This window comes from Mollisia scopiformis (genome assembly GCF_001500285.1).
Source record: "Mollisia scopiformis unplaced genomic scaffold LY89scaffold_27, whole genome shotgun sequence".
In the NCBI taxonomy this organism is placed as follows: domain Eukaryota; kingdom Fungi; phylum Ascomycota; class Leotiomycetes; order Helotiales; family Mollisiaceae; genus Mollisia; species Mollisia scopiformis.
The window spans coordinates 90,413-114,422 of NW_017263607.1; the positions used below are offsets into that span (position 1 = coordinate 90,413).

Sequence of the window (24,010 nt, forward strand, 5' to 3'; positions counted from 1 at the left end):
GAAAATTGCAAACTTGTACGTAAAAAAGTGGTACTTCGTCATCGTGCACGATCCCTGCCTCCGGAAGCTTAAGTGCGGTCATGGTTCGAGAAGACTCGTACATACCCCGCATTTTTGGATGGACATCAAAAGCAGGAAACGATGAATATTAGATAAGCTTGGACTGCCGTGTGAGGTTTTAGAGAGAGAAGATACTGTATATCTGGAGGCAAATACATGTTGCGGAAAAGTGTTGTTCTGGTGGCACAGAAAGATCTCCACTTCTGAAGTCTCAAGTCTCGGCGGATTTTTGTTCGCTAACTTAATCTGGTGTAGCGAGAAGAAAGGGGTAACAGATGGAGGAAAAGATGATCCCAGGTGTCGTCGTTCTTTCACCTCATATAAATCACAATTAATCGAACCACATTGACTGCATATGCTGTTACTTCCCCACGGAGCACTGCAACTCGGACGAGATACCCAATCACGTGACCATCAAATCAGGACCAGGCCTGTATATATCTCAGGCACCGTAAGATGAGGAGAGAGAAATGGGCTGATATTCTAGTTGCTAGCTAGGCAAATTGAGAGTCATGATCAAGTATTGACACATATGTGTATGTGATAGAAAGAAGAAAAGCTTCTGTCGTAGTCATAAGTTACATTTATCATTACAAATTATTTCTTTGACCAGTTTTCGTATACAATCTGGCACATGAGAATATACAAGAGAAGTGCCGGGATGTATCGGAATAGATCAATAAGACAGGGACCATCTCGTGAAGGTTCCCCCAAAAGCTGACATGAGGTTGCGGAAGAAAAGATGAACCGATGACAGCGAGACTAATTATTTATGTAATAGTCAGGTTGAATGTTGGGGAACTTGGGGTGACCTCAAGGATAGCAGGTCCTGTGGAGTATTAGCATGAGAAGAAAGTATTGGAATGGGTCCACTCACCAGCCAAAATGTTGGAGTCGGTCAAATTTCCAGAGTTGTCCTTTGTAAGGAACACATACCCTTGGCCTGAAACCATAGCGGGAACGGGCACCATGATCATACCATTGCTACTGCTTTGTGGTGCAACAGCAACGATGTCCAGACCGCTGACGAATGTAGCATAGTAGGTGCCTGATGGCATGGTCTTGGGCTCAAGGTCGATCAAAGCACTTGGAGCTGTGGGAGAACCGCTGACCAGGGTGAGGGCAGGGTAAGCTGCTACCGGAAGCGCCATGTTTGTCGACGGGCAGGAAGTGATGAAAGCGCTGGCGATTGAGTAGGTCGCATTGATGCCCATTGGGGTGCCAAAAACGTTGGCCATTGGAATCTCGCCGATTGCACCACGAGTAGTAGACTGATGAAGAGCCTCAGTAACTAGAATGGCACCTGCAGCGCTGAGGTAGGCCTTGCTTGTAACGAGAGGTGCAGCTCCAAGATATGCTGAAACTCCGACGCCTTCGATGACTGATGCGAGAGCGATGAACTCCTTGGGTGTAGTCATTGGGAAGTCGTAGGTGCAAGCTGCAACTGGCATGGCTCCAGCTGCTGTGAGACCGGCCTCCAAGTAGACGACATGTCCCTCCTCATCGTGTGCAATGTACTTGAGGTCGTTGTATATCGAGGCATTAAATCCAGCTTCGACGAATGAAGCTTGGTCCCACATGGAGAGTGCTTTCTTGTAGAAAGCATTCTCCAGATGCTCGAGCGTCAAGGCATATTGGAGGATTATTGCGTCGATATCGGTACTGGCAGATTGTCTCTTGGTGGGTGCAGCAGAAGCAATGGAAAGTAGGCCAGTGACGGCTGCAGCAATGGCTGAGAAACGCATCTTTAAGTGTGGAGATTGATTGAGGATGAAGCAAGAGGCAGTAGATGCAGTAGATGAGAAGATGCGAATGTTGAGATGAGGATAGAAGAGAACACAGTCAAGACGAAAGCACTATATATGTTATTTTTACCAATTTGGAAAAGGATGGCCTTGCCATTCTTTTTTTCGCGAACCGTGACAAAGATTTGAATATTCATCACGACCGGAAGTAGAAAACATCCGTCGATGAGCATACTAAGGAAGAAAACAATTCTGATCACTCTTTCCATTGGACAAGGTTGTAGAGTATGGGGCCTCTCTGGTTGGTTGGTGGAGGCGATGTTCAGATTTCTTTGTTGTTCGTGATAGACATGATGATGCACCAGATGCTCGGGTCGTGGGAGGCCGGGTCTAGAGGAAGTTGCCGTCCGGATAGGGTGTCGAAAATTCTATTCTTCTGCTTTGGGACGACTTAAAATTCTTAGTGGCCCAAATCCTTTATCCCACCAGATCCAGAATGTGGGGTAGACATAGAAGCACCCATCACTACAACCTCGGAGATAGGTAATTAATATACAGCGGCAGGAGCACACTATGCTCTCTCAGCCCATAAATGCCATGGTTTTTTTCGTGTGGAGGAGGGGTGCGAATTATGATTTGCATGCGATGCCGTGGATCGAACTATTGTCAAATGTATCAATCAATCAATCAATCAATCAATCAATCAATCAATCAATCAATCAATCAATGTCTTTGGGGTTTTCGAGATATCGAGAGTACCTACCGCTGTTGCGCTGTCGATGGTCTGCTCGGCACGTCGTCATCCTGTCATCTCGAAGAATCATGGTCTCTGGCGGTGGCAATTAGACCATTGAAGGGCTTTCCCATGATCAGATGAACGATTCTTTCATCTTTCTCGAAGCCATCAATGGGAAGATCTGCAACGGAAGACAGCTCTCCCGAGAGCGACTTTAAGCTCGTGCGCTAAGACCGCATCGGGAGCTATAAGCGAACGGTTGATCGGCATCCACCTGCAGAGTTGAACCCTCGATTTGTGTTTTGTTTGCAAGGCTTCAACGTCCTCGGGAAACGCCCCTCTTTGTACGAGATCTTTGGACCAGATGAGGTCGACCATCAATCGCAGAGCTTCTTATGCGACGTATTCTGTCTTTAATAATTGGCTAAAACCATGCTATGCTAAGCTCCCCCCATTTCACCACCGTCAATATGCTAGCTGATAAGGTTGTGTACATAGTGATAATCTCCTTCCTTACGTCGACCACTCTGGTTCCTTGCCCTTTCCTTCCGACTCACTTCGCCGCTCTCTTCGACGACGTGATATCCGTGTATCCCAGTCGAGTCAACTTCTTTCTTCATCAGCTCTTCTTCGAAGATATCATGTCGAAGCTCCCACGGAAAAACATCCTGGACGCCGCTTTCAAACGAGCTTGATACGCAGAAATCGATGATATATCTGCGTAGGGCATCGCCTGGGACTGTATTGTTATAGACGAACCCGAAATATTTCGTCTCAATCTGCATGTCATCTAAGCGGATCCTCATCTCGAGCATATCGATCGCCTGATCCTGAAGCCGAGCCATTCGCAGTCTACTTGCCAAGACCCAGAGCTTCATCAGTCGTCATTGATAGGCTGGTTTGCCTCGTGAATTCACAAGCAAGGTAGTGCCAGGCAGACAATATACTTGACCGTACTCCACTGTACGAGAAGGCCAACGACATCCACATCCATATCTTCCAATACGCGTTTCAATCTTTCTCCGTCTTCACGGCAGATACCAGCCAGTACTGGACAATGGCTGCTAAGGATTTCTTGATGAATAGAGAAGACGTGATGACCAAGCGATATTTGCACTATATCTGGAAGAGGCTTGAGAAAAGTAGGCGGTTCCTGGTCTTGGTTGCTTCGCACAGACGGAGACGAAGAGAATGAGGTCGAAGTCATTGCTGAAGGCATAAATGACTCTTGAAACGAGACCAACGGCCGAGAAAAGGATGCCCAAGCAGAGTTCTGAGAGGTTTGCTGGTTGCCATCGTTTCCGATGTCTGCGGACCCGAGTTGGGCGCCAGAGGTCATGTTTTTGTGTTCGAATTCGTCATAAACACTCTGAGATCTCGCTCTACCTGTTAAAGTTCTCGGCTCTTCAAGCGGTGTCTTCGCTTTTCTCTCCCTCTTTAGTGCAGGCTTAGGAGAAACCTTCTCACTTCGTACTGCATAATTCCGTACTGGACTTTCAAGTCGTGCCTTAAAGTCTTTCATGACTTGCGGATCTGGCATTTTCAGTTTGCGAGAACGCTCAAGGGTAACTGGCTGCTCCATCAAAGTCTCCTGAAGTGATTGATCCACAGGGTTGAGTGATTGCAGCCCGGAAGAGATTTTGGGACCAAAAAGAGCTCCAATAGTCGTCGCCAGTTGTGAGTCCGAAGCGTCCGGAGCTCTGAGCTGTAATTTCGGGGTTTGTATTCGAGAACGCTCAGCGCTTGAAGGTACTTCCTGAGTTCTGCGACCCTTTGGCGTATCTGGCGTCTGCGGCGTGGTCGTCTCATCTTGCCTGTTCTTTGGGTACTTGATACCTGTGACTTTGAGTCGCTTGGGATATTGACCGCTGAGGCCCTTGATTTCCTTGAAGGACTCGAGTCGTGGATTTCATTAAGTAATGAATTGTAGTATCTGATATTATCCAAGTCACATATGCTCAAAGAAGCAGATGCTCGACTGAGGGCATTATCGATGATTGGATTTTCAGTCACAGTTGGCTCTGGGGTTGTAGATGATGTTTCGGACGGTCTTGCAAGAGCGGTGGATTGTAGTGTCGAGTTCGCTTGCGTTGAAGCATCCGGATTTTGTTGTGGTGTTGGTGATAATAATGTTTGTACCAAATTTGACTTCTCTTTTCCCCTCAATGACTCTCCGAGGTCGAGTTCCTCATCTGGAGTCGGTGATATTAATGTGCGTGCAATATCACCACCTTTTGGTGTCCTCGAACCTACTCCTAGACGTGGAATTTCAACCGCAGGTTTCGACTTCTGCAATGCCCCTCTCGACTCATTCTCTGCATCCCCCACCCGACTTCCTACACGCCCCGATGCCTCTCTACGCTTCACCTCCTCATCTCTCCTCAACCGCTCACTCGACTTCGAACCCCCACCGACCTTCTTAGGCGAAGCCACCGACTCTGTTCGCTCCAAACACACCTTCTTCATAGGATTCTGCACCACCTCATCATCAGAATCAGAAACCAAGTCAATAATCTCAACAGTCTGCATCCTCTTCTCATTTTCTCGACCCCCTGGCTCTTTCAAGGCGCTGACGGTTTGCTTCCAGTAAGGAATGGGTGTTTGTGATCGTTTTCGTTTCAGTGGAGGTGGGGCGGAAGAGGCTCGTTTTGGCTTGGTTGGTGATATTGAGTGTTGTGGGCGTAGTGATGAAGTCGAGGGTTGTACTTGCGTTGGTATTTTCGAATCTGACATTTTGGCTGGTTCTCGTGTTCGACTTTTGTTGAATGGCACTTTTTGGGGGGAATTTGAATGAAGTGGCTTGGATATTTGAGAACATGTTACACTTGATGTTGGAACAGTCTCCGGAATCGGATTATGCTTTTCCGCATCCATAGCCATACTTTCAAGCTTCTGGGTACCCGCCTTTTCAAGTTCAGGAGTTCGAAGTTTCAATAATAGTCTTGGTGAATTCATGTCTCTCTTTTCCTCAATAGTTGAGTGACGGCTAGGGGATACATCTCTCTCTTCGGGCAAAGGTGAGAGGACGGTGGGTGGCGAGCCCCATGTTGAACCTTGCATGATGGATTGAGGTAGTGAAGATTTGAGGAAATTGAAAATAGGTGAAGGTTGCTGAGGTGAAGAGGGGTCCATTGTGGTGAGGGTTGCGGTTGAGAGTTGGTGAAGATTCAGAACTGAATCTCGATTTAAGGAAACGTGAATTCGGATTGGTAGTTCGACTTTACTTGCTTGGGCGGGATGTGGTTGGCACCAGACGTAGCGCGGAGAATTGAATGTAAGAGCAAGGTTGGGACACTTTCTATTTGCGGTTTTGTTGGTGAAGTTAAATCCAGACTTGGAAAATTTGAAGTCCAGACTGGTCGTGGCACTTTGCCTATCCAACCAAGGTGTAAACGTGCGACAGGATATAGAAAGTACTTATCTTCCGGGTGAGGCGCTAAACCTGTCGGCATATCTTAATGTTGCTTCAAGGAAACCGTTTGCCTTTTTTGCTTTGTAGTACAAGTATGCAGCGGATGATGTGTATGTGTCTAGCTCTTGTTGTAGCAGACTTCTCAAGTCACGGTTAAAGTATTTGTTCGGTTTTTCGTCGAGAACTAATCTTACTATGCTTGTAAGTAGAATTTCCTACCTCGTGTCGTAGTTGTGGCCCGTGGGTGGTGTGTGTGGCGGGCTTAATAGTACACTTTATGGCTCCGTCATATTCTATCTGCTCATATCAGCATCTTTTGAGAAGGCCAAAGCCGACAAGCTTTTAGGATTCGATCCTCTTCTCCCAATCAAGAACTTGGTACGGCAAACGACGATCTTGTAACCCAGGCCTTCTCTTCACCAATATCGGTATTCGACTTTCATTAACCCCATTAATTACTCTTGTAACGTTACAATTTGGTCGAATAAATATTTCCACAGATACAGCTATAGTCGACAGGCTACTAGCAGACCCTTCCTCTCAATACTACAAGCAAGGAACGGGCATCGTTGGATTCCTAGTTTAGACATATTTCTCACCTCGTCGGTACTCGATCTCTAAGGAATTACCTTTCCACAACATCGATCCACGGCCGAGCTACGCACGATGGTGGTGAGTTATTATCTAGAGTCCCTTAGCATTCTGGGTCAGTGATGTCTAATCATTGAGAGAGATTTAAAAACGAATGGGACGGACATGGTGGTTCATGCAATATTGAAAGACGAGTATTCCATTACTTTTGTATTACAGAATCACAGACCAGGAAGGGTGAAGACGGAACTAGGGATATAATTTAAAACAACATCTCTTGGGATCTTTGGACAACCAGCGACTTGACAGAAATATCTATTGCCAATTACTTCACATCTCACAATCATATAGTAATAGAACAGTGTTTGATATGCAAATTTTAAACAATCAATATGATGCTGACCGAGATACTGACTATCTATACAGCTTGAGCCACCCATCTTCTCCTGCCCATATCAATTTCAATCACCACTCCCATCTCACAACCACATTCATTTTCTTCAGCTCCATCTTTAATCTCTCAACCACATCATTCATCTTGTCTTATTTCCTCCACATGCATACGCATATACATAAATACAAGAAAAACCCAACAACAATATCCCACATTGACATGTGCAACCACGACTGCGTCCCAGCAAGAACTCGCGCGCGCAAAAGAGCAGCAAGTACTAAACAAACTAAAAGCAGAAGCAAGTTGTATATCGAACAAGGTATCTGATGATCTGATGAGGAGTAGGAGAGGAGTACAAGAGTTATTAAAAGGTAGGTAATATGCCCCGAACCAAGGTCCACCAAACAATAAAAACGAAAAGCAACTAGTAATAGGACAGGGCAGAAACAACACAATGGGTCCAGCCAGAGATGTGTGCGTGCGGTATTAAGTAGTAGTGTGTGTGTAAGAGAGAGCGACGCAGAACAGTGCGCCGAAGAGATGGTATAAAGAGGAAAGAGATGATCCCGATGTATGCCCAGCCAAGCCAAGCCAACCAGACCAGCCCCGTATTGTTGCCCGTGACCTTATTCTGTGCCGAAATCCAGCCTGTAATGAAACGCTATATGCAAGTTGACAAAGGAGATATTCGAGTAACAAGACGCAATAGGAGACAGAGATGAGATGGATATCAGAGTCTAAAGTCAAGGAAAGACAAAGGAAATCATGGAGATCGTTAAAAGCAAAGTAGTAACTTTTCAATCTTAGTACACGCTGTCTTCGTTGTCGTCGGCGCCTTGAGAGATCATGGAGGGTGTTGAGACGTCGGAGACTTCGATATCATCCTCATAGCCGACAAGGGCTTGAGCATGAAGGCGGAAGGACTCGCCCATGAGCTTGGTGATGCTGTGAAGTTGTTAGCAGTTGAATCAATATACAGCTGGGATGTGACTTACCCCCAAACGACAACCTCGTCCAGCATTCCACCCCAGAGACGAGCAACGGTCGAGCTGAGCTTGTTCCCATAGATCTCAACAGAATCATCATCAAACAAGTTGCGGATCTTGTTGTACATGGTCATTTCCTCCTCAGTTGCAGGCTCCTCGTCATGTTCCAGGCGATAGAGCCACAAGCTCAGGATGACCATCAAATCAAGACCACAAAGTGGATGTTCGATGCTCCAGTTGGTGGCAGAAGTGCGTGCCACCCAGCGGATGCCTTGCAAAGCGGCAGTCTCAATGCAGTTGAAGCATTCTTGGATGACCTTGATCATTTCGCTGGATCTCTTGACCTTATCCCGAGCATTGGACATTGCTGCGGCAACCTCATACGGATCATGGTATCGAAGAGCCTCTTGAATGGACTTGAGATCAACCTCAAGACGAGCCCAGGCATTGCGGAACATGGCCATGGCATTAAAGATCAAAGGATGACCCTTGTGGGGAGCGCTAAGAGGTACAGCTACCTGCTCAGGCTCACACAAGCTGAGAGATTTCTCCCAAGTCTCCAAAGCTAAGCGAAGCTTGTATTCCGTGACTACATCCTGAAGAGCTTCTGGGCTGCGCTTGTGATACCACACTTCAAGGAAGAGTGCATTGATCATAACGCGAGTGGCGAATGCGCTGTACCGTAATGATTCTCCTTGGAAGAGATTGTCATGAGCTTCCATGAAGGACGGGGCTTCAGAAGACTTGAGGTGTTCTGGCCAAGTACTCTCATCAACAACATTGAGATTCCACATTGCTTCAGTAGATGGCAACTGTAGGTCTTCGAACTCGTTGAAGCTGATCGCAGGAGTGTGATTGTAGGTCAAGGTAAGGAGACCAAAGAAGATGTAGACAGCATAGTAAGTGCGTCTGCAGCCTTCATCCTCGACCCATTCAGCACGAGTAGGTTGAGCACCTTCACGAGCCTCGGTGCGAAGCTTGAGCTCATAACGATTGCCAGCGACCATGTTGGCCAGAAGACTCTTGATGGAGCAAGCCCATTCGAGACCCTTTGGATCACCACTCCAGCTTGCAAAGATCATGTTCAAGAGAGAGCTTTGCATGGTCCAGAGAGGACATTTGCGTGAGCTAAAGTTCTCCTTATTCTGCAAGAACTGGTTGACAAGCACCTTGGATCCGATGTGCAACACATAAGCTTGATCTTGGTCGAAAGCATACAATGCACCAATTGACAGAACAGCCAGCAACAGGGGAGGTGACACCTCAGTTGGCTTGAATGATGCCGGATGCAAGAAAGGTAGGTGATGATGGAAGAGACCGAAGTAAGTCGCCAGATACCTGTTCAATGATGCCAGACCAGGTAGTCGGAAGCTCTCAGGAATAGCACGTTCGCCATCATTGTTGCGAATATTGTCGAGGATGATATTGCGCTCATCGTCGCTCAATACTTGTGGAGCTTTGGGTGACTGTTCGCCACTGCGGGGTTGCGACGGAGACTGTTGACTTGGCGTGGCGGTACCCGATGGAGGCAATGAGTCAATCATCGATTGCAAGGCAGGCACAAGACCGTTGTAACCGGAAGCTGCTGCTTTGTTGATGGGTGGCAGCTGATTGGGATGCGGTTGCATCGTGCTTCCACTCGTGAACGAAGTCTGCGAGTCTTGGTATCCCGAGGCGGTCGAAGTGATGGAGTGAGACTTGGGCTCCGTGACAGACTGTGGCATGAACGAATCCCACTGCACCTGCGGGAGCGAGATGGCTCCGGTCAATGGCTCCATGAGCGCGGCACCATGGTGAGGGAAAGCCATTCCAGGTCTATTCTCATATGGGCCAACGCCTGCGGTGCGCATCGCTGCAGTTGCTTTGTGGTGAAGGTCGGTCATCAACATTGCGGCCGTCTCGAGATCAACCAACCCATCGCTGCTCGCCTCAATCTGCTCGAGGGCCGATGTATCGATGGAGATGGCGGTCTTGGAAGGGCCGGCCATGGGGCTGGGCTTGGGACCCGCTCGTCGCTTTACGTCGCTGTGAAGAGGGATGCCTCCATCTTTGGCGTGCACCGTTCGGTCATGTCGAAGCAATAAATCGCGTCGCACGAAGGTACTTCTACACTTCATGCACTTGAAAGGGCGCTCCTTGGTATCTGCGACGACAGGTTAGCATGCATATCGAGAGATGCGATGATAGTAAAGGGCGTTGCGATGAAAATTAATTATTGTTGATGCAGGTGCCAGGTTTGGCTGCACGCGACCCGTGGGAAAAAAGGAGGGGAAGGGGAAGTGCGATGCATCAGATGCATCAAGGAACAACAAATAGTGGTGACAACTTACGTGATCTCTCGTGTCTGCTGCGGTGTTCACTCCTGCTGAAAGCTCGATTACAGAACTGACATTTGTACTTCTTCTCCGGGGCCAGCGACGATTTCCTCATGGAGGACGATGCTGCAGCCGTGGGCAGGACGGTCATGCTTGCGACAGGCATTTTGGGTGAAGGTTGTCGTGGCGGTTGATGCTTGTCTTGTTATTCTCCTTCCTCTGCGTCTCCTTTTCCTTCCTTCGAGCGATGGTTGAAATCGTCCGACTCGCGCGCGCGTGGGCGTAGGGTTTAAAGTGTGACTTGAGTGCTTGACGATGTAGTGTTCATTTGTTTTCGTTCTATTGTCATCGATTGTATGGTGGTGGGTATAATGGTGGCAGCGGCCAGTATGCGCGACGGGGAGATCTCGCCTGGGGTGGGCAAGAACTGCGCAGTCGCGTTCGACGGAAGATGGATGGGGGGTTGGATTAGGGTGGCGGAATGTGCGTCGCCAGCAGATGATGTTGTTAATGGTGTTGATGAGTATTAGGTATCGTCGTCGTCGTCGTCGTCGATGGACAGAGAGGGATCTCGTCGTTGATGAGAGTGAGGGGTGAAGTAGTTTATGAGAGAGGGGAACGAAAGAATGAAGGGGGGAACGAGGGAGGGAAATGGAGGAGGGACGAGAAAATGAGCAGAAGGGAAGGGTGGCAGAGAGCGAGCGACTGGACTGCACTGGACTGACGGGGGCCTCAAGAGTGGCCGCAGAGTGTGTGGCTTTACTTTTAGTGGGATGGGCCGAGAAGGGATTAGTTCCATCGACATGGGGGGTTGCAGAGGGGTGAGCGACGAGGGACACGAGCTGGCCAAGATGTGGATGGTGGATGGTGGATGGTGGATGCTTGGATGTGGTGTGGATTTCTGGAAAAGGAGATGGCGGGGGCTGGGAAATCATCATCTGCTGCTGCTGCTTCTTCTTCCCCGAGGTAAAAGCAGCACTCCAATATTGTCCCCTGTCACTGCTTCTTCCCAGATCCCATCCCATTCCATCCCATATCATCCATCCCACAATTTCACATCACAATCAGACCTCGACGGGAGAGGAACATTGTACGATATTTTGGTATATTCCGACACACTGTGCCTACACCACCCACTCACTTACTGGCACATACTTTGGACGCTGGTGCAGACAGTACTTACTTGCTTCAGTTGCGAGAGGAATGACGGAGTGGATATATTCCTGTATCACTCACTCTCATTCTCATTCTCATTCTCCAGATGAAAGACTGACTCGATTTGCCTGCACTTGCTTCCTGTCATCCATTGTAGGAGTACCCTATTCTCATTCTAGGCATCAGTGGCCGATTCGTGAATCACTTCCTCGAATGGTCGACGATAGACGTGGGTTATTGGGCATTATTGGCAGTATTAGCATTATTGTGCACCCGTTAGCCTCGAGCACGACCTTTTTCCCTTCCCACTTCCCAAGCAAGCTGAACTGAGATGAGAATGATTCAACGCTGAGAACCGCACTGCGCTGCATCACCCACGACCGGCCCATCCGTTAGGCCACTCTTCGCCTGTGCTTGGGCCCGGCTTCAGCGTGTCGACCACCACTAATCGTGCAGCCAGGGGTGTTCCGTAGGTGCCCCGCCCACTGAAGCAGAGGTGACGATGGCCACTCGATGCCCTAAATTGACATCACATCTATGTCATGTCACTGCGTATCTGGTAGGACAGCAAAGTCCCTCTGGATTCCTGCCCTGCTTTCGTCTAGCCTGGAGGCGGCCCGTCCAGAGCGGAAGCGTCAATATAATTCTCGGGGACGCGCACGCTGCTACTTAGTACTACCGTACTACGATATTAACATGTACTCAAGTACCGCCGGCTGGATACACAGGATTGAGGAATGATGGATGAATATCAAAGAGCCCCTTTCCTCTCCTTCCTCACCTTCCCTTTCATTCCACCCTCGCCATCAACCCACGTTGCGCACAGCAAACAAATAAGAGAAAACCCGCCGAATCAAAATCATATATAAGGCACAGTCCGATTGCGACTGAGTGAGGTTATAATTACTTCCCGATCGCTGCTGACTGCAGACCGATGGGTGTAGTGGGGCCCACGAATACGTGAAAGGATCCCTCCCATTCATCTGAAAATAGTGGTCGTCTGGATGAAAGGACACACCCCGAACCACTGGAGCGCAGTGAGGCTGTGGGTTGACAACGCAGCATCGACAGCAGCAAGACTCAGCACTGCTGCCGGTGGCTAGTGACTGCTGCTGCCCCTCCGAGGCGAGGCGTTAAAAGAGGGTGAGATTCAGAGTGAGTGGCCCAGGAGGCCAGGAACGGAGTTGTTTTCGACCCCACGAAGCAGCAGAATCTCACATCTCATCCATCCATCCATCCCATCCCATCCCACCACCTCCCACCAATTCATCCCGAGGATCTGATGACCTTTCAGACGGCAAGAGGTTTTCTTGTGAGGAGGGGCAAAAAAAAAGGAGGGGTGTGCGCGGTACCTGGAAGCCTAAGAACCTCGAACCTAACCTCACTCCAATCTCGACGATTTTCGAGGCAAAGACAGACATAGCTGCAAGGGCACGACGGTGCTTTTCTAGGATCGATCTCGACCACCGAGAAAACAAAAGGGTAGAGATGCGGCGTCAAAGAAGCAAGCCTCTTGCGTATCGTACCCAATCCGCCGTGATATGGCGAACACCCCAAAAGGAAGCAGGATAATGGAATGGAAGATGATGGTTGTTGCTGCTCTAACTGTACCCTCCGTCCTCCTAGCATGTTTCGAACGGTAGGTGGTATATTTGCTTTTCGGTCCCAAAAACATGCGCCTCTCGCCATCGCCATTATTAGCTTTACGGACATCTACCCCTCGGCGGCGAACCCGTGCTCCTCAGCGGGTGTAGCCTTCATTGTACTTGCTGGCGTTGACCGAGGATCTTCTGGACTTTCTCCTCACCAGCAACTCCTAGCCAAGTCCTCACATCCGGAGCATCATGTGAAGAAGCGGGGTGTCGCGAGCCGAATGTACCGTACTGTAATGCGATATTGACCTCATGATATGATCGAAGCAACAATAACACATCGTGACAACGCAGAACAGCGGTCACGACCCCTCCGAGAAGTCGCGAGAAAGGCCCCTCCCTCTCCCTCGTCTTCCGGGCCGCCTCGAGAATTTCTACTTCACTTTGAGTCAAAGGATCCAGATTCCGAGATCTCACCGCTCAGATCACTGCATGAACAATGAAGCCCGCCCGCACAAACGGCACCGGTAACACACAGCAGACGTTGCTGCTTTTGCCTTGTTGTCATACTCACGGTACCTGGATCTTGCTTACTGGGCAAACGCATCCTCGCGACTCCTCACATCACGAAATTCGTCGCGACTTCATTGGACACCAACACGCCTGAGACGCGCACACGTACCTACTTTCTGACTTCAACAACAGATATGCAATGCAGCTCATGCAGAAGCGAGGACGAAAATGCGCACACAAAATAGCAGAAAACAATCATCCAATCGATAATGCGCGAAACTATCAAACTCAATAATAAGAATAGCATCATCATCATTTCATCGCTGCTTTTCTCTCCCCTTTCTTCTCCCTAGCTTAATAGGCAAGCAAGTAAAGATCACCACCACCCCACCAAGCTCTTGGGACTCAAAATCGACGATTCACCAAATCCAACGCCGCTAAAGCCCGACACGAATGCCAGGCACAACTCTGTTGCCCCACCAAGCCTTTCTCAAAGCAGGTGAGAGATCCAGGAGGGAAGGGGCTAGGAAGTGCTTCCCCGGAGGGCCGTTATGGGTCGTCGCTAGCAGGGCAGGGGAAGGAGATTTTGTGAGACGAGGGAAGGTTTTTTTCCTGGATCCCGGTGCTGGTGCTGCTCATTGTTCAGTTGGAGGGAGAGGAAAAGGGGTACAAACGAAAGGATGGATGGATGAATGACGATGCCGCATATCGAGGAGTGAGTGACGTCTGAGTTGTTACACAGAAAGGTATTGTGGCCCTGCATACTTCTCAGGGGAAATAGTCGACAGACACCGCCAGAGAAGTGTTGTGCTGCGCCGGCATATGCACAGCGATTTCCAAATTCTGCCCCTCATCTCTCCTCCCTCGTGGAAGCATGCACTATGCTTCTATCGGGATTCCTTGTACCCCTCCCTGTTCTTAATACAGGTATACTTTCATACGAACCAATTCCAGCATCTTTCTCCGTTCGTTCGTTTGTTTGTTCGTTCCCGAAATCTTCCTTCCTTCCTTTCATCGTCCCATCTCGATGAGTAAGTGAATTCAATAAAAACTTTGAGCTTCACATCCCATCCCACCTTACTCGTTTGCCGTTTGCAAACAAGGAATCCCACCACGCTGCCCGAGACAACGGATCCCTCGTGCTTTAGATTCGTGATCTCCCCTAGCCTGAACCCACCACCGGTCAAGAGTTGAAACAACCCCTGACCTCCCCCCAGTACAGTAGTTAGGGCTTCGACTCAACTCAGTTAGTGAGCAAGTGAGTGAGACATTGCCCCCACCCGGGACCGTTCCGTCCGTCGATGGCCAATGGGACTATGGGCGGGAGTACCGGGAGCTGGGAGACGGTGGGGATTCGGATGGTGGTTCCGCGAGCAGAGGACGGAGGGAGAGAGATTGCAAATTTGGTTGATTGATGGTGGAGGGGTTCAAACGTAGAGTGGGATGCATTGGAACAGATGATTGGGGGAGAGGAGCTGGAGGGGCGTATTGTTTGGTAAGGTAGAGTGAGGCTATACCGCGTGGAATTGATAGGTTGCGGCCGGCAGTTCGTGGGCTTGGGATGGATGGGATGGAACGTGGAAGGGTGATGGAAGGCCCGCTTTGAGGGTTGGGTTGGCTGACAGGTGCCGGTTTCTGGAAGAGGAGAGGTTTGTTGGTTGCGGTGAGATGAGTGAGACGGTGAAGAAAAAGATGGATGGACAAGAGAATTGCTTCATTCTTACCCTGTTAATTGCAATTGTTGAGAATAAGAGAAAACGTGCTTTGTTGAAGATAGCTTAAATCATAAATAAGTGATATAAAAATATGCACACACGCGACATCCATAGGACCAGAGTGCTGGAACTCCATACGGGACATTTCTACGCCCCAAAACCCACCACATCCACAGGAACATTCACGTTTCCTCCAATCCCACCATCCAGCACGCCAAACTATTCGCCTCAGACCCAGCAACCGGTTCTCTCTTCGCCTTCAAAAGTTGACGACTCACAAAAAGGACATCCCACGTCCCCGTCCCAAAGCGGGAATTTCCAAAGCCCAAGATCGCCTGCCTCATCCCACGTCCCAAACTACCGGGATACCTCTCAATCTCTCAACTTCCTATTCGAGAGAACTACCTTGCTCGCTTCACTAATTGCTGCTGCTGTTCTCTCTTGGAGGTTCTGTCAAACGCGAGGGGCTATCTGTCTGTCCTGTCGTAACGGGTATCGAGGTCGAATGAGGAAGGTTGCTCTCCCTTCCACCACACACACCGGACGCTTGGATTTCAAAACTCGAGGGGCACGGCGAAATGTATGTGCGCGCGGTCGGGATATGCGAAACATTACGTTACACGAATCGATTCCTATCTCTATCTGTATCTCTTATTTCTCATGTTTAGTTTTGAGTTCTTATCGAGCTGCAGCCTTTCTCCGGCCCGTCGAGAAGGAAGAAGGAGGAGGGGAAACGTTGCTTTATCTGCCGGTACCGTATCTGGGTATCTTTGCCTTACCCCTATTCTATTTTTCACGTTGTGGCGGCTCGAATTCTTGAGTGTGAGTGAGACATTGTCTGCGCGGGATGTCAGATTACACGTGCTAGGGCTGGAGCTTCAGCTTTGCTGCCGTTATCCGCCGTCTCCCGTGGACATTCCCTTGGATAGAGAGGGGCACGAGTGTTTATTTCTTTTATGGGATTTTGTTTTGTTTGTCGATGAGGGGCGAGAACTTGATAAGGATTTTTTTTTCTTGGAGGTGGGCTGAGAAAGAGGGGTGGTACTTTTTTGAGGCCAGAACTTGGACCCTTCTTTTTGACGTGAAAAGGAGGGAGAGAGTGTGGTAGACGTCCGAGATATGTATGTATCTACCTACACCCACATCGAGAGCTTGACCCGAGACTGGTTCGGCTTTATGTGTGTGGCCATCCGCTCTGCTCGGTCCGAGACGCAATGCAAGAGAAGAACGGCATCAAACGCAGTCAGGTGGCACTGTTCGGGAGGGAGGACGGTTCAACCCGTGGAGGCAAATGCCTGCCCGCTCGCATTGCGACATTTGACATGTCTCTTCCCTTGCCTTGCTTTAAAGTTTTAGATTAGGTTGAGGGGTATGGGAAAGAAACCTAAGTATATATCTCACCTATCACATGGAGGATACCTACCGTCGCCCTCGAAGGTTTTCCCAGGTATCAAAGTCTGGGATAGCCCTCCACATGGCACACGAGGGGTCGAATGGTAATGGTAATGATTTCATGCACAGTCATCTCTAACAGAGCGTGCGGTCCTTGACCACGGCTCGCAATAGAGCCTGTGAGTATGGAATCTTGGTCAGCATCTGAAAAAAGATTGCGGAGAAGGTATTCCCGTCTGCACATACCCTTCTCCACGGCGTGCAACGAGGATATCCTTCCTCTTCCAGTGCTATACATGATCTCCTCGGGACGCACGCTTGTCGATTGGCGCCCTCGATCATTCTTGAGGTGGACATCGGTCGGCAATATAGGCAAATTCAGGTCCTGCATGCAACAGACTTCAGAGGCGTCTGATGCTTGCTCCGGAGTCAGGTAGTGAGGGGTCAAGTTACCCGTCCTCCACACGACGACCTGGTAGAAGAACATTCTTGGAACCTTGAGGCCGCAGATTCGTGGCCTTCTTCCTATCTCTCTGCTTAAGATAGCATGTCCTGGAATGCAGATTATCTCCTAATGTATCCCTCTGATGGCACATGGCAGATCATCAACCTCGTCTGCCATGCGTCGCTACACATTTGGTGGCTTGAACTCCAAACGTTGCGGCATGGCCATGGACAAATTGGCTTTTGCGCTGAAGAATTACATCCCGAACGCGATATACCTAGAATACGGCCCATGCAGGACCCCTCATAACGGATGCTGTGACCACGAAGGTGCCAGATTGATTGCTTGGTTTCTCCTTACGTATCTTCAAGGAGGCTCCTTGAGCGTTGAACAGCGTCATCTTTTAACGCAGTCCTGTGAGTGGCTTCTCCACGATCGTCGATTGAAGGTCGCATGGGATATACTTTGGGATTGACATATGATTGACTTGAATGCTGCGCTGGCCTGCAAGACATCCATGAGCCTGGAGAGCTGGAGTGGACGCTGGCTGAGGGGCAAACTCAGCATTATCAAGCACCACCCAAGGTGTTGGATGAGGTGTGAGGTCTGGCTCGGGGCACCTCAGCTGGATGTCCAGCTGTAAGGTAGCTGTACTTCGTAAGGCACATCACTGACAGCACTGTATTCGAGGGTATATATCATTCTTTGTCAAGCCTTACATACATTGCAAGACCAATCATCAGATAACCCAGTTTCCTACGAGTTTGTACCGACTGCTAGCTAGTGTACCAACAATATCAGATATCAGATACCAGCTACCACTGCGACTACCATGATCGTCTCTTTTATCTGATCTATTAATTGCAATTACTCGACGTCCAAGAGTTCGGGTCCACATTCACTCGGTACATGCTGGATACCTCAGGGTATGGTACCAGAGGTGATCGAGGTATTTTCTGTACCAACACGAACCCCCCCGCAAGCAGGCCAGTGCAGTGGAGTACAGGCGACCATCGAGAGACGCCAAACCTCTTCCATCATAGTTCTCCTGACCCTGGACTCTCCACCAGAAACTGATACCAATCTCCTGCTCCCCCAACCGTCCTCGAGTAACCGACCGCCGACAGACCATCTCAGTACCTTCCCGGTATCAATACATAGAGTGTGGTACTCCAACCCTAGCACCAACTCGCTGTGGACTGATACTCCTCTCTCTGCCTTTTGTCTCTCGGATCACCACCATCACCAAGAACAACAGCAGCAACAATAGCAATATCAACATCGAGATCTGCCAGACTGCAAGCAATCGTCCGTGCCGGCACGAGGTCAATCAAATCCCCCCTCTCTCCTCGCAGGCAGGCAATCCTCGTTCCCTCCTCCCTCTTCCTCTGCCCTCGCCGCCGCCTCCCACATCCACTCCCACCACGCTGCTTGGCGAGTCAGACTGTCTGTATTCTCGATTGAAACGCCAAAACCAACGACTTACTCCACCACCCCTCCAAAAAGCCTCCTGAGCGCGATATTGCGATATCATCATACAGTACATCCTCACGAACCACAGCCCCTTCGTGCGATAGCCGTGCTTTTCTCATCGTTGCCATCCCCACCCTGTCAGCAAATTCCATGATCAGCCTGGGCTGGACTGTGTGACAGCCGGAACGCAGCGAATTGAAGCCTCCTCTTCGCTCTTTACCCGCCCATCTCGACCACTCATATCGCCAAAGGCCAACAATTCCCATTATAGCTGACCTGCTTTCTAACCTGCCCCTCCATACGATACCATCCCATACGGTTCGGTGCGATTACCGCTGGAGATCACTCGAACTTGACTTTGCGATACCGTAGTCCTCTCCGCACCCGCGACCTTCGCACGACAGCCTTTGGTTTGACGACACAAGAAAAAGAAAAGGAAAAAAAAGGGCTCGACCATGAATTGATCCCGATATCCATAATTGCCGCCCCAATATCACGATGTTAATGACACTCCGAAGTAACGGCATCTTTCCTGATCAGCAGAATACCTCATCGTTCAATAACTACTCGACGAACTCGTCTCAGATCGCCGAGACCGTTGTACAATACACCGAGGAGCCTCCACTCCACAACGCCTCTCCAGGCCGGACCCGCGTCCAATACTCGCCATCGTCCACAGGAACAGGAACATTTGCAGCATCGCAGAGGTCCAAACAAGCGGCAAGGCGCAGATCACCGCCGCAGATGAATGGATTGTTGGGGAACGCGCCGCAGCCGTTGATCTACGTGCGGGCGCTGTACGATTATGAGGCTGACGATCGGACGAGCTTGAGTTTTCACGAGGGAGACGTGATCCAGGTCATTACCCAGTTAGAAAGCGGTTGGTGGGATGGAGTCATCAACGGCGTGCGAGGCTGGTTCCCGAGCAACTACTGCCAGATCATCAGTGCAGATGAGGTAGAGAATAAGCAGAATGGAATGAACGGAGATCAATCCGAGGAGGATGCGGAAGACGAAGATGAATATACCGAAGAAGAGGAAGATCAATATGACGAGGATGAAGCAGATTCCGAACGAGATGACATGACACAACTTCCAATGGAGGGTACGGATAACAGCGAACGGACGAGAGCAGATTTCTGGATACCACAAGCAACGCCGGATGGCAGACTCTTCTATTTCAATACGGACACGGGCGAGAGTAGATCAGAAATGCCACTAGAATCACCATCGTCTGCCACGGAAAACGGACCACGCGATAGGATGAATGTCAACATTCCAGAGAAGACTCGACCCCCACCAGAAATGATGGCTCGAGGCTACATGCAGGATGAAGAAGACGACGAATCCGAAGGCAACTCAGCTTCTGAGCTCGAAGGGGAGTCACTAATGCTTGCTTCTCGCAACTCATATGTAAGATAGATTCTACTACATTAACTTTGCGTGCTAACTTGTGAATAGCCTCGAAAACGACGATCACAGGTTTCGGACGGCGTTTCTCCTGCAACTTCAATGGATTCGATGAATGGCATGTCTCCTATCACACGATCAAGAGCAGACCAATTCACCAACCCGACTTTGTCCATGGTTCCGGCCATGACAATGATGGGACCATCTACGACCTCTTTTACGAACCCCTCACTTGGTCCACCACATGCTGCGACCTTGCCTCGGTCTTTCTTCGATGATGGAACTTCTGCGCCTTTGACTTGGAACAGATTGGTAGCCAATATGAAGAAGGCGGTAGACAGATACAGAGAGGCTATCAATAATCGTGATCGCTCAGAATATGTGCGCAGGGCTGAGGATATATCGGATCATTTAAGGCTACTTCTTGCGGCAGGATCAGGAACAACCGATAACCACTCGGGACAACCATCAATAATATCCTCGAATAAGGCGTTGTACCCGCATTTTCGGGATATGATGTCAAAATTCTCTAAGCTGGTCATTTCTTCACACATTGCAGCAGCAGATTGGCCGAATGCAGAATCGTTTCAGAAATGTTTACAAGAGGCAGATGGCGTCTTGCAAGGAGTCTTCAGCTATGTCGAAGTTGCAAGACAACAGCGAGGTGAAGATATTCCACGTCTCTTGCCTGGCTTTGTGATTGGAAGCACTTCGGGAGGAAGTTGGCAAAACAATGGTCTTGGTTCTCGAGATCCTTTGACGTCGAACTTCCTAGATGAGGACGAAGCACTTGTCGAGCCATCAGCCATCCTAGACGCCAACTTGATGGAGCGACTTGATGATCTCAAACGGATGTTGATTTCCAGCATAAGAAAACTGGAAGAGCATTTGGTTGTCACTGAGAAGATCATCACACCTTATAGACACGAAATAATAGGTAACAATGTCTGTACAGCAGCCAAAAAGGTGCTGGAGATGTTTAAGCCTTGGGTCTCTACTGTCGAATCGATAAACCTATCATCTCTTGGAAACAGCTTCCAGAATCCGCAATTGGTCGATTTTGCAGCGTACAAGCAAAGCTTGTATGACAATATTTCGGACCTAATTCTTGGCTGCCAGACTGTGGCAGGTCCCCTAGGAGATGAATGGGCAGAAGTGAGAGGTGAATCTCTGGATGGACGTCTGAATTATGTTCGACAATGTGCGAAACAGCTGGAGACAAATGCTTCGCATATTGGCTTCTCACTGCAACTTCTCGGCGAACAAGTACAGATGGCTACTCAACAAGAGACTCAATCTCCACCTCCTCGAGATGATGCTAGGCCAAGGAGAGCTGACAGCACACCTTATGAGCGCTCCCATGCACGAACAGATTCTCGCCTCAATACAGTCTTGAGACCAGGTCTAGCAGGGATCGCCCAATCACAGTCATACTCCGAAGGCGATCCAGCTGCAAATTACCGTAAGGGTGAGAACTCCAAAGTCAGGAAGTTCTTTGGAGAAGAACCAACTCGCAGAGATCAAGTTAGAGACGCACAGCCACAGGATGAGACGCCTGATTGCTTGAAACTGGATCACGAAGACGATATTTCGTATGACTTCAAAGTTCAACCTCCTCAGTTGAAGGGTGGAACGTTGGTTGCACTCGTGGAGCAATTGACCCGACATGATAAGCTGGAGTCGAGCTTCAACAATACTTTCCTCCTAACATACAGATCTTTCACCACAGCACGAGAATTGTTCGAGTTACTGGTTGTAAGATTCCAAATTCAACCTCCTGAGGGCATGGCACAATCAGACTACGAGATCTGGAGGGATCGCAAGCAAAAGCCGATTCGATTCAGAGTTGTGAACATTCTCAAGAGTTGGTTCGACAATTTCTGGATGGAAGACCAAAGCGATGAGACGAAAGCTCTCATCCGAGATGTCTACACATTCGCTAGAGATACCGTCAAGACAACAGAGACTCCCGGTTCAGGACCTCTGATGACCGTGCTCGAGCAGCGACTACGTGGCCAGGACACCACTGCCAAGAGACTGGTATTGACTCTGAATCAATCAACACCGCAACCAATCATGCCCAAGAACATGAAGAAACTCAAATTCCTTGATATTGATGTTACCGAGTTCGCACGACAGTTGACGATCGTTGAGTCTAAGCTTTACGGCAAGATTAAGCCTACAGAATGTCTGAACAAGACTTGGCAAAAGAAGGTTGGAGAAGGCGATCCAGAGCCAGCTCCGAATGTCAAGGCCCTGATCCTTCATTCCAACCAGTTGACCAACTGGGTAGCCGAGATGATCTTGACTCAATTGGATGTCAAGAAGCGTGTGGTTGTGATCAAGCACTTTGTTCTAGTTGCTGATGTATGTTGCTTTCACCTTTCTAATCTGTCTAAACTAACTTGCAATAGAAATGTCGACAACTTAATAACTACTCGACACTTACCTCGATCATTTCTGCTCTCGGGACAGCTCCAATCCATCGTCTGAAACGGACTTGGGACCAAGTACCAGCGAAGACGACAGCTGTTTTAGAGTCTATGCGCAGACTTATGGGAAGCACCAAGAACTTTGGCGAGTACAGAGAAAGTCTGCATCTCGCTAACCCGCCATGTATTCCCTTCTTCGGTATGTTGCTTTCCTCCCAACTCTTTGCGCCACACTCACATTTTTAGGTGTTTACCTCACTGATCTAACCTTCATTGAGGATGGTATTCCATCAATCATCAAGAAGTCTGCTCTAATCAACTTCGCCAAACGTGCTAAAACGGCAGAAGTTATTCGTGATATCCAACAGTACCAAAATGTGCCTTACCCCTTGCAGCCAGTCCCAGAGCTGCAGGAGTATATATTGAGCAACATGCAAGCAGCCGGGGATGTACACGAGATGTATGAGAAGAGTTTGGCGGTAGAGCCACGTGAGAGAGAAGATGAAAAGATTGTGAGGTATGTTAGACTACTTGACCTTCCCACCACTGGAGCCTACTCTGTAGTATGAAGCCACAAGGAGAAATCAAAAATCCCTGCAAGCCTAGACAACTCATGCACCATGGGGAAGAAATGTGCTTACCATGTTGGTGGAAATATAGGGTTCTAGCTGAGTCCGGCTTCCTTTGAGCCAATACGCAAGCTCTCCGATTCTCTTAACCCGATTTCACGCATGAAGCTAAGGAGATACGACGTGGGCGTTGCCCATACGAAAGACGACGATATGACGATCGATGTACGCCACGATATTCCCAACGGTCCGGTCCATACACTACACAACATATAATATTTTCGGCGTACGACCACACCATCATCGTTTCTGATACCGAATCGGGAAACAAACGTTCTCTCGTCACACGCACATTTTCGACATTCTTCCACCTATACACAACTTATATCAGCTTTAACTATTTATTTCGGAATATTTGTGTGCCAGTGAGGGAACGGAACCGAAGGGAATTCGGCGCGATGATGTGGAGTTGGATTATGAAAATCTACCAAAGTCCGAAATATAGTCCAGGGGTTAGGTGTAAAGGGAATGTGTGGGTGGGATCCGGAATGGAATATGAATGGTGCGGCTGCAAGCCAACAAGCAGAATCGCCGCACCACCTCACATGCAAGGGCGTTTTAATATGGATGGAAGGAAGATGGGTTTTGTAGCCTTGTGCTTATACCAGATAGAGAATGAGATTTACGGATGCAACGGCGTACTGTATGCCTGCTGGTTCGAAAGGTACTAACTAACTTTGCCATTTTCAACTTTCCTTCCGCCTTCTCTCAAACGCAGCCTGTACGGTTCTCGATGCACAATTCCGTTCGTGCCAGTACACGATCCAACAACCCAATAGTTGGATTTTACCATGACAGCGAATCCACATTTGAAATCCTCCCTCACTCAGTCTTTTACCCATGAAGCAAACTGTCAGCTCCCGCATCGGGCCTACTACCTTCGACTGCTTCCCCTGCCATGCACCTACCTACCTCACATTCAGCCGGGAAGAGGGCAGGCCCGTTCCATTTATCCATCCAACGCTCTGACTTTCCCCAGTGAATCCCTCTGTCTTTCTTTCTGTCTGGGTTTCTG

General features: G+C 49.1%; 8 protein-coding genes across 8 annotated transcripts; 3 read left to right on the forward strand and 5 right to left on the reverse strand.

Annotated features, from left to right (window-relative positions):
- Positions 1 to 764: 764 nt before the first annotated feature.
- Positions 765 to 2,101, reverse strand: LY89DRAFT_266061 (uncharacterized protein). Its single transcript, XM_018206309.1, has 2 exons — positions 938 to 2,101; positions 765 to 889 (listed from the first exon to the last, which is right to left on the reverse strand). The coding sequence occupies exons 1-2, from the start codon at positions 1,803 to 1,805 to the stop codon at positions 831 to 833; spliced, it is 927 nt and encodes a 308-aa protein (XP_018064264.1). The 5' UTR covers positions 1,806 to 2,101; the 3' UTR covers positions 765 to 830.
- Positions 2,102 to 2,862: 761 nt separating this feature from the next.
- On the reverse strand, positions 2,863 to 3,590 carry LY89DRAFT_266074 (uncharacterized protein). Its single transcript, XM_018206310.1, has 2 exons — positions 3,036 to 3,590; positions 2,863 to 2,981 (listed from the first exon to the last, which is right to left on the reverse strand). The coding sequence occupies exons 1-2, from the start codon at positions 3,417 to 3,419 to the stop codon at positions 2,955 to 2,957; spliced, it is 411 nt and encodes a 136-aa protein (XP_018064265.1). The 5' UTR covers positions 3,420 to 3,590; the 3' UTR covers positions 2,863 to 2,954.
- On the reverse strand, positions 3,455 to 5,673 carry LY89DRAFT_740327 (uncharacterized protein; the record flags this gene model as incomplete). Its single annotated transcript, XM_018220577.1, has 2 exons — positions 3,455 to 4,377; positions 4,494 to 5,673. 2 exons carry the CDS (start codon positions 5,671 to 5,673, stop codon positions 3,455 to 3,457), a joined length of 2,103 nt encoding a protein of 700 aa, XP_018064266.1.
- A 1,145-nt stretch (positions 5,674 to 6,818) lies between these two features.
- On the forward strand, positions 6,819 to 7,503 carry LY89DRAFT_266121 (uncharacterized protein). Its single transcript, XM_018206313.1, has one exon. The coding sequence runs from the start codon at positions 6,915 to 6,917 to the stop codon at positions 7,263 to 7,265; it is 351 nt and encodes a 116-aa protein (XP_018064267.1). The 5' UTR covers positions 6,819 to 6,914; the 3' UTR covers positions 7,266 to 7,503.
- Positions 7,504 to 7,741: 238 nt separating this feature from the next.
- Positions 7,742 to 10,041, reverse strand: LY89DRAFT_596986 (putative transcription factor TDA9; the record flags this gene model as incomplete). The annotated part of the gene is made up of 2 exons (XM_018209957.1): positions 7,742 to 7,883; positions 7,934 to 10,041. The coding sequence occupies 2 exons, from the start codon at positions 10,039 to 10,041 to the stop codon at positions 7,742 to 7,744; spliced, it is 2,250 nt and encodes a 749-aa protein (XP_018064268.1).
- A 130-nt stretch (positions 10,042 to 10,171) lies between these two features.
- On the reverse strand, positions 10,172 to 11,605 carry LY89DRAFT_266089 (uncharacterized protein). Its single transcript, XM_018206311.1, has one exon. It carries the CDS (start codon positions 11,277 to 11,279, stop codon positions 10,302 to 10,304), a length of 978 nt encoding a protein of 325 aa, XP_018064269.1. The 5' UTR covers positions 11,280 to 11,605; the 3' UTR covers positions 10,172 to 10,301.
- A 3,668-nt stretch (positions 11,606 to 15,273) lies between these two features.
- LY89DRAFT_689813 (uncharacterized protein) lies at positions 15,274 to 16,343 on the forward strand. Its single transcript, XM_018215978.1, has one exon. The coding sequence runs from the start codon at positions 15,306 to 15,308 to the stop codon at positions 16,032 to 16,034; it is 729 nt and encodes a 242-aa protein (XP_018064270.1). The 5' UTR covers positions 15,274 to 15,305; the 3' UTR covers positions 16,035 to 16,343.
- Positions 16,344 to 19,022: 2,679 nt separating this feature from the next.
- Positions 19,023 to 22,935, forward strand: LY89DRAFT_675428 (cell division control protein-like protein Cdc25; the record flags this gene model as incomplete). The annotated part of the gene is made up of 4 exons (XM_018213506.1): positions 19,023 to 19,937; positions 19,986 to 22,301; positions 22,349 to 22,565; positions 22,613 to 22,935. 4 exons carry the CDS (start codon positions 19,023 to 19,025, stop codon positions 22,933 to 22,935), a joined length of 3,771 nt encoding a protein of 1,256 aa, XP_018064271.1.
- Positions 22,936 to 24,010: the final 1,075 nt, after the last annotated feature.

What these genes read in the sequence shown, in the direction of transcription:
- LY89DRAFT_266061 (XM_018206309.1), bottom strand. Translation starts at nt 1,805, where the DNA reads ATGCGTTTCTCAGCCATTGCTGCAGCCGTCACTGGCCTACTTTCCATT. An exon ending in CGACTCCAACATTTTGGCTG is followed by an intron (nt 890 to 937) that starts GTGAGTGGACCC and finishes AATACTCCACAG; the next exon opens with GACCTGCTATCCTTGAGGTC.
- LY89DRAFT_266074 (XM_018206310.1), bottom strand. Translation starts at nt 3,419, where the DNA reads ATGAAGCTCTGGGTCTTGGCAAGTAGACTGCGAATGGCTCGGCTTCAG. An exon ending in AGGAAGGAGATTATCACTAT is followed by an intron (nt 2,982 to 3,035) that starts GTACACAACCTT and finishes GGGGGAGCTTAG; the next exon opens with CATAGCATGGTTTTAGCCAA.
- LY89DRAFT_266121 (XM_018206313.1), top strand. Translation starts at nt 6,915, where the DNA reads ATGCAAATTTTAAACAATCAATATGATGCTGACCGAGATACTGACTAT.
- LY89DRAFT_266089 (XM_018206311.1), bottom strand. Translation starts at nt 11,279, where the DNA reads ATGATATGGGATGGAATGGGATGGGATCTGGGAAGAAGCAGTGACAGG.
- LY89DRAFT_689813 (XM_018215978.1), top strand. Translation starts at nt 15,306, where the DNA reads ATGCACACACGCGACATCCATAGGACCAGAGTGCTGGAACTCCATACG.